General features: G+C 35.3%; 1 protein-coding gene across 1 annotated transcript; it reads right to left on the bottom strand.

The window, feature by feature from the left end:
- Window positions 1-8,376: 8,376 nt before the first annotated feature.
- LOC127790200 (cationic peroxidase 1-like) lies at window positions 8,377-10,577 on the bottom strand. Its single transcript, XM_052319500.1, has 4 exons — window positions 10,232-10,577; window positions 9,638-9,829; window positions 9,323-9,491; window positions 8,377-9,153 (listed from the first exon to the last, which is right to left on the bottom strand). The coding sequence occupies exons 1-4, from the start codon at window positions 10,460-10,462 to the stop codon at window positions 8,768-8,770; spliced, it is 978 nt and encodes a 325-aa protein (XP_052175460.1). The 5' UTR covers window positions 10,463-10,577; the 3' UTR covers window positions 8,377-8,767.
- Window positions 10,578-13,665: the final 3,088 nt, after the last annotated feature.

Below are 13,665 nucleotides of genomic sequence, written 5' to 3' on the forward strand. Positions count from 1 at the left end.
GTCTGTATTTATAGATGCAATTAGCGATGATGAGCTACCTTGGACTTGGGCAAAACAAGAATAAGACTTTGCCACGGTTATATCTGGCCAGCCACAATTTTTTATCAGGTTCCATTGACAACTCAAATTTAGGTTATCCACTGATGCAAGAAATTAAGAGATTCAAACTGTCAAGACATTGAAGCAGTCCTGCAGATTAAATTGCAGGCTTCCTAGAAACCTCATGGATTAATTAAAAATCACCATAAATGTGAGTTGTTTTTCTAGTTAATTAAGTACTTTCCTGTGCAACCACTTAAATAATTAATTGGGTGGTAAGATTAATTAAAGAGTGGTTCTACAGGGCTCGACGGACCTACCGAGACCCTCACAGAAAGGGGGCAAAAAGATGATTTTGCCCTTGCCCACTTTGCAAATTTGCAAAGCGGGCCACTACCCCCGTCCCTACTCTCTCGTCTCCCCTGCCATGGTCGTCACCACGCCTTGTTGTTGTCACCTCGCATTGCCTCCGTTGCCTCCCTGCTGTCGTCGCCACGCCTTGCCTCGCTGATAGTCGATGCAGTGATTGTCGGCGCAACGACTGTCGGCGAGGCGACAAAGACAAGGCGAGACACGGCGGTAAGGTGAGAGCAGCGGCCATGGCAGGGGAGATGAGAGAGCAGGGGCGGGGCAATCCATGGGAGGGGAAAGGAGAGAGTAGGGCATGGGGACAAAATCATATTTTTGCCCCATTTCAATAATTCGATCGATAAATTCGTCAGACTTTCTAGAATTTTCTTTAATTAAATCTGAACTCAAGACTTTTGGTTACTTGGATACTATTTTAAATTTCTAAATCAACTCCTGTTCACACTTTTTTTTTAATCGATACCACAAAGATTTAGTCAATTCAATTAATTCCTTAGCTAGGATAAGTTTATTTTTTCAGGTATTAGGTAACAGCTAGCTTCTCAATCAACTGGTAATTTTATATAATCCTACATACAGATCATGTCAACTTATATATATCCAATGAAAAATACATTGTTTAGATCTATTATCAATCATGTTGATGAATACCAAATCAAGTAGTAGGTAGTAATCATACAGCCAGTTCTTCGCTGACTTGGCTTCCAAATATGCCAAAGAGCAGGTCAATGTCGCAAAGGCGCGATCAGCTTTTTTTAAAGAGCTTTTTCTATTCCCCCTGCTGTTGTCTTGCTTCCAGCTCAATTAAACTAACTAATTATACTCCAACAAATGAATAAAGAGTTGTATCCTTGCTGTATATAGCATCCTTCCCATTAGAGTTTAATTAACTCATGAATTGACAGAGAGATGATGATTTGAAAGATATATAAAAAGAAATAAACTATACAGCACGCGCAAACACAAACAATTTTTAAACTGCGAAGGAGCTTGGAAGGTCTAAAAGATAAAGCCAAGACCCACTATATATGTCAAGTCATTATGGTTATTTTTTTTTTTTTTTTTTTTTGTCTGTCCTTAATTTCCCTAATACTATTTGTTATTGCTAAGTTTCTATCCACGTCTTATCATTTAAACTCATATTATAAATATTTAAGTATCTCTCTACCAAGTTTTTTGTTCATATATTTTCATTTTTTCTCTTTTAATAAATATATACTTATTTAATTTTAATATACGTTTCTTATCACAAAACCCCTAATCGTCTTTTTCTTGCATTGTCACAAATCATTTTAATCTCATCTAATTAATCTCATCTTTGATGTAGAAGTCATTTTTTATTGGCAATTTTACTTTTAATTATATCTTTTATTATAGGATTATTATGTAAATGAATGTTCTCATATCTGATATGCTAATAATTTTACGTATTTGGTACTTTTAGTGCCCAACATTTGTGTTGCACAACAAAACTAGTCTTGTAATTGTATTATAAAATTTTACTTTAGTTTAATTAAAATCTTATTGTTTTTTTTTTAATGATTGATGCATTTTCTTTTTATTTTAGCCATCATATTTTAATTCTTTGAGTAAAATTCCCATTAATCTCTATAAGGAACATTTTTTTGGTATGACATAATTCTTTTGTTTTATGGTAATATTATTTATACTTATACAAAAAAATTAAAGAATTTATATTTTATGTATTAAATATTCTAATCTACAAAACCTAATTGATAACTAAGCAATGTTAATTTAAGAATGGATCAGACTAGCTAGTCAAATTAGTTGAAGCGGGAACTGCTCGAAATTAAAATCGGCCTAATTCATAGCTAAAAATAACTTGTAAAAAACTTGGTCGATTTTCTACATGAATCATGGTTGTATTGTCAACTAACCAAATCGAGTTAATTAACTAAACTAGTCACTTAATACACTTTTGAATCTATATATTAAACATTATCTAATAAATTTTGGACCGTTTAGCCCAATCTTGACCCTCTCCTTAGGCCGATCCCTCGGCCCAATGTGGCCTCTCTCTCTCTCTCTTGGGCCAGCGCCAGCCTGCCACAGCATTATTGCACCCCCATTGGGTATTCGCGCAGTCATCCCAGATCCCATCCTTATTTATGACAGACCTCATCCACATTAATGAGAGTCTCGTTGCTACCATATTACCACTTGAGAACCTCTATCGGCTCCAGATAATCAGTCCAATCACCTATAAACGCACGACGCGTGCATTTAGGAGGATGTCTCCTCCTTTTATATTAGCCAACTCTTCTCAAAGCCAAGGTATGTTCTAACCTCTAACTTATTGATACATTGTTTCCTCCTCACTCTTTTACTCACTCAAGTGTCAGAATGCTTGCAGGTGCCAGCCGTCCCCCCAGATGGATTTGTCGTCAGAGCCTGCATCTTTGCCTCCGATCATCCTCTTTTGATCAGGAATAAACAAATTTAATTTTAAAAAAAAATTATATCATAATTTTAATTAATATATATTTATTCTATTTGATAACATACATATTGTTAATGTATTGTAACCTGTACAATCGGCCAAACCAATCAAGAGCAAACGCAATAAAATAAAAACAGAAATGAACACAAAGCTTTACGTGTTCGAATCAATAGATTCTACTCACAATAGAGGCTCCACCTCTAGTCAATCCACTAAATAGATTTCGATTACAACTGGATTACAAGATCACAACAAGAACAAAACGTACTGCAAATACATAAACTGAAATCAAAAAACAAAATATAAGAACAAGTATAGGATTTGTTCTACCGATCTCAAGATCTTGTTAAGAATCTGATCTATCAGTTACACCAAATCTCTTACGCCTCAAGCGATTCAACAACAGAGATTAAAGCAATACAATCTTACCTTGTGATCTTACCAACAAAATCGAAGTCAATCGAACGAGAGAAGGATTTATAAGCGAGAGAGGGTCTCACTTTGAGTGCGCCGAACATAAGGTTTCAAAATGAGAGTAATAGCAGATTTGTCACAATTAGGGCATGAAGCTGCCCTTATATAGCAGTAGGCAACCAGGCTAGGCCGAGGCAAATCGCATGGGCCACATGAAAAATGGGCTAGGCTCGTAAAACTAATCTCGTCCCAATGGCTATTTAGCCCACAAAATAATCAGCAGATCAATCATATATACATTTAAACGATAGCTAAATGAACATAAGATGAAATCCAAATATATAACAAAATGCATACAAACAGTACATATCAATTATATGAAAATATATATTTTGAATCATAAATCCTAACAAATTCCACCTTGATTCAAGAATGGATTAATAATAAACTTGACTAGAGACCTTTACAAACTCTCCTAACTACAATAGGAGCACATTGAGCAACAACACAACTTGCTCAAACTTAAAACCTCAAAACTGACTCGACTAATACATCCTCATTTAAAACAACAGAAACCTCTATCAAGACTTCTATAAACAAGACATCAAAGTTAATGATAGGACTTAATTGTTTACACATTTTTACCTAATTTTTTGTCTTAACCTTATGCTATTTTTCCTACATAATGTGTATTTATATGAATTTTATATTATTTTAATCTCATTTTATAAGAATCCAGCAAAGGAAATAAATTCGAAGATTTAAGCGTAAAAAGAAAAAAATATATATTATAAAGTTAATTTTAAAATTAATATTATAAATTAAAAAATAAATACATATTTTAAATAATTAATATTATAATATAATTAAAGTTATAATATATTAAATATTATATATTATATTATATTTTATATTAATTATATATATAATATTATAATAAGATAACTATTATATATAATATATATATTAATAAATGGCGTGAATGCCATGTGCATATATATATATATATTATTAAACAAATCAAAGGCGGTGGAGTGAATTAGGCTTGGCGAGGGCATATATATATATATATATATAATAATAGGTGAACATGGAAGAGGGGAAGAGATTGGAGGCGCCAGTAAAAGAAGGCTTCTGGACGGTGTAGGGAGGAAAATATTGAAGAAGAGAAAAGCAGACACAAGAAAGAGAAATTAAAGTTGCGAACAACACAGATTGGAGCCAGCAGCGGCACGTAGCATCAATTGCGATTCAGATTTGTTTTAGATCTGGGCAGGAGGCATTTTTTTCTCTTTCTTCAATTTTTAATATTTATTTTTATTTTAATAATGTCTAATTAAATTATTTTAGCTAGGGTTTGGATGGATTTTAATTCTGAAATTATGTGATTATTTGTTTGCTTCGATTCAAAACCCGATTATTATTTGCGTGATGAATTTATATTGTTGTGTTTAATACTTTAAAAGATTGACCACCTTTTAATAATTCAATGATTTATGCTGACTAAATGATTGTCATAAATTAGATCCATAGGCAATATAAATCACATGCTTGACTATGAGATCGAAAAATGATTAGCTCATGTGTGGGAATCGAGGAAGCTTAATGAATCAAATCTCCTTCCGAGATTAAAGGTTTTCAAAGAACTTAATGTTTATTTATTTCGTTGATATCTGCTCAAAAATCTGATAGTGAAATTGAATTAATAAAGGATTAATATGACTTGAGAAAACTTATTAATTAATTAAGGAAAATTCACCATCACATGTAAATAATTATAAAATACTATAAAAGTATTTTGTGGTTTTTAATCGGGTTGAATAGATAATTAGATAATCCAGATTAAATGAAATCTAAACCCTGGTGCATTCATTAATTAATTTTTTTCCCAAAGAATTCAGTTTTCTATTTATTTTTCTTTTTATTTATCCAATTAATTAATTAATTAATTTAGGCTAATTAAAATTATTTTGGTATTGTGATCTAGTTCTCGTGGGATCGACACTTTTTTTTTATCACTATATGCATATTTGACTAGGATGCACTTGCTCGAATTAATTATGCATAAATCACACAACAGCTAACACTCAGTCTTCCATTAGACACAGAAATTTTCTAAGGTTCCACCTTAAGGATAACATGTTTCCACCTCAAACTCTAAACTATGAGTTTGTTCAGGTACATCTAATTCTACAAGGCCCTCAAATACTACAAGACTAGGCACACATCACCATCTAGGCCTAAAACAGAATTTAAGAACAAGTCCTAGATAGAAACCAAGAACTCAAAACAGTTCTCAATAAAGAGACAAAGAAAGCAACTTACAACCCATGGGAATCAAAACACAGGCATCTATGGGAAACTCTACCCCATACCATAAAACAGGATTCATACCGCCCTCTAAGTTACAAACCTAAACAAATCCATTCATGCCTAACATGCTTAACTCTAACAGCTCTCTTATGACCAATGTGCCCTAGCCTTTTAATGCCTAGACTCCAAACCTACAAAGCTTCTATACTCTCATAACCATCAAGCAAGTTGGTTGATTGTTCTCTAGCTTTATTTTTCTCAAGATCTTTCTTCCTTTTGAAACACTCTTTCCTTAATCGACCCTCTTTCTTACAATACCAGCAAGTCTTGGTTGTTGAGGATCCTTTTCTTGACCCTTCAACCATAGGTTTATCCCTAGTGGCATTTCTATCCGCATGACCACTAACCTGCAAACCCTCTGCAGAACTTGACCTATTATCCCTCTTAACCTCAAGATCCCTAGATCTAAGAGCTGACAACATATCTTCTAAGGTCAAAGAAGATCTACCATATTTAATTGCTGTTTTAAGATCTTTACAGGCTTCTGGCAAAGAGTTTAACAAAATAATAGCTTGATTCTCATCAGAAATTTTTTCATCAGCATTGGCCAATTCTATTGTAATCACTTTAAATTCATTTAGATTTTCCTCTAGGGTTTTTGCAGGGTTCATTTTAAATCCAAACAACTGTTCTTTCAAAAATATTTTATTAGTTAGAGACTTAGCCATATACAAGGACTCCAACTTAGACCATACCTTAGCAATTGATTCTTCTTCATTTACCTGGTGCAAGACATTGTTTGCTAGGCTGAGGATGATCAAGGAAAAAGCCATCTCATCCATGTCCTGCCTTTCTTGGGCGGTCATGGAGAGTTGCTTATCCTTCTTCTCCTTTATTTCCAACAGAGCCTTCACGCATCGATGTTGGACAAGCATTGCCTTCATCTTTTTCTGCCACATGCTAAAATCGCCATGGCCATCAAACTTATCTACTTCCAATTTAGATGGAGTCATATAGAAAAAATATAAGCAGGTTAATCAAGAATCGAACAAGATAAGCAGTCCAATCAGACACTCTCTAAATCCTTTAGGGACAAATCAGAATTTAAACACTGATTTTAAGGAAAAAACAATTTTGAATTTAAAAATAAAAAATCAAGAAATCAATACAATATTAGGCAAAAACAGAACGAAAAGACTTATTAGATTATAAACAGAATCAAGAACTTCAGAAAGAGATAGGGAAAGAAAAAATACAGGAATCAAGCAGATTTGAGCATGCTTTAAATAACTCGAGACAAGGAATTTAAGCAAATCAGAATCACACATACACAATTACTGAAAAAACAGTAATGATTATGAAATTAGGGCAAAACAAAATAGATCGCAAAATTAGGGCAAATGCGAAATTTCTTACCCAATCGAAGATCCAAAAAAGATCTTCGTGTTTACCTTTGGATCTGAAACGGTTCGGCCTGGATCTTGAATCCCAAGGGTTCTGATACCACTTGTTAATGTATTGTAATCTGTACAATCGGCCAAACTAACCAAGAGTAAGTACAGTAAAATAGAAACAGAAACGAACACAAGAACACAAAACTTTACATGTTCGGATCAATAGATCCTACTCACGGCAGAGGCTCCACCTCTAGTCAATCCATTAAATAGCTTTCGATTACAACCGGATTACAAGATCACAACAAGAACAAAACGTATTGCAAATACATAAACTGAAATCAGAAAATAAAATACAAGAACAAGTATAGGATCTGTTCTAACGATCTCAAGATCGTGTCAAGAATCTGATCTATCAGTTACACCAAATCTCTCACGTCTCAGGCGATTCAACAACAGAGATTAAAGCAATACAATCTTACCGTGTGATCTTACCAACAAAATCGAAGTCAATCGAACGAGAGAAGGATTTACAAGCGAGAGAGGGTCTCACTTCTAGTGCGTCGAACATAGGGTTTCAAAATGAGAGTAATGGCAGATCTGTCGCAACTAGGGCATGAAGCTGCCCTTATATAGCAACAGGCAACCGGGCTGGGCTGAGACAAATCGCATAAGCCACATGAAAAATAGGCTCGGCTCATAAAACTGATCTAGGCCCAATGGCTATTTGGCCTACAAAATAATCAACAAATCAATCATATATATATTTAAATGGTAGCTAAATGAACATAAGATGAAACCCAAATATATAACAAAATGCATACAAACAGCACATATCAATTATATGAAAAAATATATTTTGAATCATAAATTCTAACACATATGGACTTGACGAGAATACAACTTCAATTCAATTATCTTTGGGAACCCCAATTTAATTAACGATCCAAGTATAAATACAATTTTTCCTTTAATTGAGGATTCTTGGTTTGCAAGATAGCGGTGATTGAAAAGTATTTGAGACGATGGGAGGCAAATAATATATATATATATTGCTGTGCGTGTTGACTTGCCAAACCAATTACATTCATTAATTAATGTTATTCCCCCCATAAATTATATATACAAGTATTTAAGTTTGATTGGTAATCTTAATTTAGTTTTTATTAAAAGAAAATACGTGTTTAGTGATCCTTTATTATATTCAGAAGATGGAGTGCAGTTGGCGGGGTCTAATAATGTTCCAGCAACCAAATATATAAATATTAATTAAATATATATTAATTTGATGGTATGACGACAATTGTGATGTAGCTAGTCAGAAGAAGGGTATTAACTATTAATTATGGGATTATATATATATACATATATCGACTACACGCTACGTACAGCAACCAAATATAATAATTAATTAATAATACAATCATAGAACGTGACAACCTTCAGCAATTCCACATGTACCAATTACTACGATACACCGTGTACGTACATGATGAATTGTAATGAGTTCTTCAATTGGGCTCAACGATCGATCAAGCAAAGGGAATCAGCAGCAGGGGGTTCAACTTAATTAAACCTCAACCAATTTGTGGCTAGCTAGCTTATTGTGAAGAACACAACAAATCCATTATTTTCTGAATACGCTTTCACAAACATGAAACAACAAAGAAGTATACCCACTCACAATACGTACGAATATGTATGAACCGATCGACAATAAGGGTAGCGTGTATATATATATATATTGCCAGGGCAGGCAGGCAGGCACGATATATCATCAGTTGGTTTTCCTGCAATTAGTCCTTATCTGGCCGCTGGTGCCGGTGAGCGGGTCAAGGTTTCCCATCTTGACCATGGCGTCGGCGAAGTCGGTGAAGAAAGTTGAAGAGCTGGAGCTGTAAGTGTTAACTTGGTCATCGGTAGATCCCCCGTTGAAGAGCTGTTGGTCGGAGTGGAGCAGCCCCTTCTGGCTCTGCAGATTCTGGAAGTAGGCATTGTCAAAAGCATTTGGGCTTGTCACGTCCAGAGGCGAAAGGTTGTCGTCTCCCCCCGCGCTTGGACACTCTTCCCTCACCGACTCTGCGAATGTCGAATCTATGTTGCTCTCGTTGTAGACTCGGGCTCGGAAGCTCGTGCACCTTGCTTGCCCTATTGTGTGGGATCCTGCAGTCCAAACAAATCAAATCCATCGCACTCGTACGTTAAAGCAGCAAACACACAAAAATGTAAATGCTCATCATCATCATTAACCCTTTTAACCACCACCCCAGGTTCGATCGGATATATATACAAGTATAGATAGATAGATAGATATGTTTGATGTTTCCAGCACCTGAGAGGGCGACCATTTCACTTGCAGAGAAACCTTTGTTTGAGAAAGTAGTGATAAGGCCGCTGAGGTCGGAAGTAGGAGCGGGAATATTGCCACTGTTAGCAGCGCTGAAGCTTGCGGTGGTCGAGTCCCTTCTACCTAGTAGAACGGTCCAACTGGGGCCGTCCAACTGAGTTTCATATGCATATATAACCATAATTACAACACTATAATTACGGAAGAAAATTAATGCTTGAATGAATTCAAACAGTAGTTAATTTTAATTGAAGTTAGTTAATTAGGTTCTTTGCATTGCATTAATTGAAGCATATATACCGCAACGACGGAGTCTCTCGCAGTGACGGCTAAGATATCGGCACATGAAACAACACCAGGGCACAAACTTTCCACCTGAGATTTAATCGTATCGATAACGTCGAACCCTCTCAAGGAATCAAGATTTGGAGCAGCCGTCTTTTCCCCGGTGAAGTTTGACGTGTCATCCAACAGCACAGATGCATCGCATCCCTGTAATTCACATTTATTTATTACAACACTAGAATTAATTAATATATCATCATCCATTAATTAATTAATTAATCCCTTGATGTAATTAATCATGATTACGTACGAAACAAATGAAAATTAAAAACCCACAATATATATATATGGCTTTAATTTGCCTGCCGACCAGCTTTATCTAGCTCTTTTAATTATTAATTTTCTAATTATGTTGATATATATATATATATATACTATACTATCAATCTTATCCGATATATATATAATAATTAATTAACTTGCTGTATTAATTCTGTAGCCATGCATCTTTAATTAGCATGATGAATCATGACTAATTCAATAAAAATTAATTAAGAAATTAAGGAAATTAATGTGATAACGGGGAAAGACATATAGCGAGAGACTTGCATTGACAAAGCAATCGTGGAAATGAAGGCGGAGCAAGGAGGCGCCCATGCGAGGCTCGTCCGACACTGCAGAGTCGACGGCAGATTTGATGGTGGAAAGGACGTCCGGGCAGGACGAGGAGTAGTATGTGGACGACAACTGAGCTGATGCTATTCCTATTGCACCAGCAAGGAGCAGGAGCATCATCAATAATCCCATCAATATTGAAGGATTATACGCACCAGCCATCATCACCAACTATAAATAATTTATGAAGAAGGAAGGAAGGAAGGAGGAGGAGGAAATTAATTAAAGGAGGTTCAAGTCGACGAAGAAGAAGAAGAAGCCTTCAATCTGATAATTTATTCCAGAGCGATGTTCGTTTACAATTTATACAACAAAAGATTGAAACGTACGTAATTTGTCCGCGTTCTTACTGTATAATTAATTATCTCCATGCATGGCTTTGGTCAACGCTTTGAGCTGGAAAGAAGAAGCCGCGCTATACTTTGGAAAAAGAAATGGAGACACCCCCAACCCCAAGTCGCCATGCATGAATGATGAATTAATTACAGAGACAAAGACTATGACAAATTAGGACATTTTGTCTGAACATCTTGGAATTATTCAACTCTTACCTTTCAAAAAGTCCATTTTAATTAGAGGCTACTTCGAATTTGACAACTCACCCAATTGGACTAAGCTGCTTGCGTTCTGTACATATGGAAATTACTTGGATATACTCATTCGCCATGCATTTAAGAGCCCCAATTTAGTCACCGTCACCTTTCATTTTAGATTTGATTACTTTTTATTTTATTTTACGTACTTTAATTTAAATAATTACTTAATCAAATCTAAGAATATTTCTTTCTTAAAAAAATAAAAAACTTTATACAATATCCTGAGATTTAAGGGAATCGCAAGAATTGTTCCTATTTTTTGATAAAATATATATATAATGAGTACCTTTAAGATTTATTATTTTGTCGTTATTTAACTCTAGTTAAATATTTTTAAATAATAATAACACACTTATATTTAATAAGCTCTTCTCTTTCTCTTTCTGTACTCCTCTTTTCTGGACCCAACAATCACTGCCATTGTCGAGAAATTGTTACCCCTGTTCTCTTCCAATGTTTTTTTTTTTTTTTTATCTTGATGCCCATGTTCTCTTCCAGTGTTTTTTCTTTTCATCTCCCCACCCTTTCTCCAGCCACCAACTGATCACCACCATCATCATGAGAACTTCTTCTTCTTCTTCTTCTTGCAACCCAACCACATCTAGTCGCGCCAACGCATTTGCAACCATGCATTTCCACCAACACTAGTCTCGCTCTCATTCGAGACGAAGTAATTCCTCTTTCTTCTTCTTTCTTCTCTATAATTATAAAAATTCTTAAAGATAATTATTACAATTTACCCAATATTTTAACCAACATTATGACCAAGCCTTAACGTGTTTCCAATGTGGGTTGATGGCTGAAGGTTCATTCAATCTAGGCTTTTGTAGACCACTTCTTAATTAGTTCTTTATTACTCAAGTTAATCAGCTCTAGATCGGATATTGCTTAGCCCTACTTATATTAATATTAAAAAAATCTCTCCCATTCTTGACCCTGACCTCACCCACCTTCGGGAAATTGTCCTATATATATATATATATATTCATTTTTCCTTCTAGAACACACATCCACTTGCCCCTGTTTGCATGCATACGTACAAGAAGTTGGGCAATTGCTTTTGAACACTTCAGTTAGTGCAGGCGAGATTGACTACTAGAAGTCAGAAGCACCGGCGAAGCCCGCAGTTTGGGACACAGCACTTAAAGAGTGGGGGAGCCCTGATTTCTTAGATTATGGTTGATTATTGAGGCCTGAGTGATTTGTAACCCCAAGTGTGCACAATTTCTGTATTTTTTTGTTTTTTTTTTTGCAAGTAAGAATAAATAAAACAAGCCAAAACGACTACAAAGAAAACCAAAGGTTAAGACACAGCAATAAAATAAAAATAAAAATAAAAATAAAAAAATAAGAAAAAGGAAAAGAATTGAAAATATATACAATAATAAGAAGAAAATCGAAATTAACATCCAGAAACAAAAGCTAATATCAAGTATAAGATTCTAAAATCACAATAACCAGCCTCCAAAAACAAATAAACGATAGCTCAATGGGGAGAAACGGTTTGTTCCCTCGAAAGCTGCCAGACATGATGAAAAATATGATTCTGAAGAGATTGCCTGAATCAGACAGTCGTCAAGCGAGCTCACATCGCATACTGAATTAGACGAGCCAACTGAAAAACAAATCTTTCTTAATTACTGAAGCACCTGTTATTGTGCTCACAATTTCAGTATTTCTGATAAGAACTTTTTCTGGGTTATATCACACCGTTAGTTTCTGCTTGGAAGCTCGTACGCTTAGAAGTTAGAAGTATGGATGGAGGAGCAGAGGGTAGAATTGTGTGTTTGGTCAATGAGAAAAGAGAGGAAAAGTAGTTGAGGAAAAGAGAGGGCAGCTGGCTGCCTGCCTGCCTGCTGATGGATCTGTGTCATCGATCCGAGGATTAATTACTTTCTCAATTAGTAGTAGTGGTGAAGATAATGTGTTTTTCTTTGCATGCATGTTCTTATTAATTAAAAGTCCAACTAACTAATTAGATCTGATGGATGGATGACCGCGTTGGCGTGTATTAGTTTGACATTTGTTGCACACCGCGCGCCATGAATGTATACTCTCACGAGAAAGCGAGCTCCACTACGACCCCACACGCTTCCTTCTTCTTCAAGTAGAAGAAGAAGAAGCACGAGAACACGTCCAAGTCTAGGTCACGTGCCTGCGTGCATGCATGCTGCATCTGGTTCCATATTGTCAGCGATACATCTCATCCCCTCGTTTCCTCATCCTGAGTGAGCCCCATCCTTGGGTACAAAAGGTGAAATTTCTCACCTTAAGCGTCCTCACACATTGTCTCACACACATAAAAGGGGTTAATCACAGAATATGACGGCCCCCAAAGTAAGAGGCACAATGCATAGTGCCCACAAGAAACCACCATCACAAGAGGATGAAATTCCCACACTACGACTACCATAACTCGAACGTGCATTTTTGGATGCAATCCTCTACCCTGTGAACTATTCGTGCTATGCCTATGGAGGCTGAGTGAGCCCCTTCCTTGTTTGTGTGCCCAATTGTGTTCTCCATCCCCTTGTCTTTTCGGTTCTCCCCAATTAAAATAAATCACGTAACTAAATTAATATATGTTATTATTAAACAGTAATTATTTTAGACTAATGATAAAATATTTAATGTTCTTTTTTCAAATTTTATTTTGTAATTAACAAGATAGATAAAAAAATTTAGACAAAATACTTCCAAATAGAGATGAAAGTATTACGTTCGGGATGAAAGTCTAGAAGAAATGAGTTTTTTTTTTTTTTGTTAATTGTA

Source organism: Diospyros lotus, chromosome 14 (genome assembly GCF_014633365.1).
Source record: "Diospyros lotus cultivar Yz01 chromosome 14, ASM1463336v1, whole genome shotgun sequence".
Taxonomy (NCBI): domain Eukaryota; kingdom Viridiplantae; phylum Streptophyta; class Magnoliopsida; order Ericales; family Ebenaceae; genus Diospyros; species Diospyros lotus.

Excerpts from the sequence above, each read along its gene's own strand:
- LOC127790200 (XM_052319500.1), bottom strand. The coding sequence starts at position 10,462 with ATGATGGCTGGTGCGTATAATCCTTCAATATTGATGGGATTATTGATG. Across the intron at positions 9,830-10,231 it reads TCCACGATTGCTTTGTCAAT|GGATGCGATGCATCTGTGCT; the intron begins GCAAGTCTCTCG and ends TGTGAATTACAG. Across the intron at positions 9,492-9,637 it reads CGAGAGACTCCGTCGTTGCG|TTGGACGGCCCCAGTTGGAC; the intron begins GTATATATGCTT and ends TATGAAACTCAG.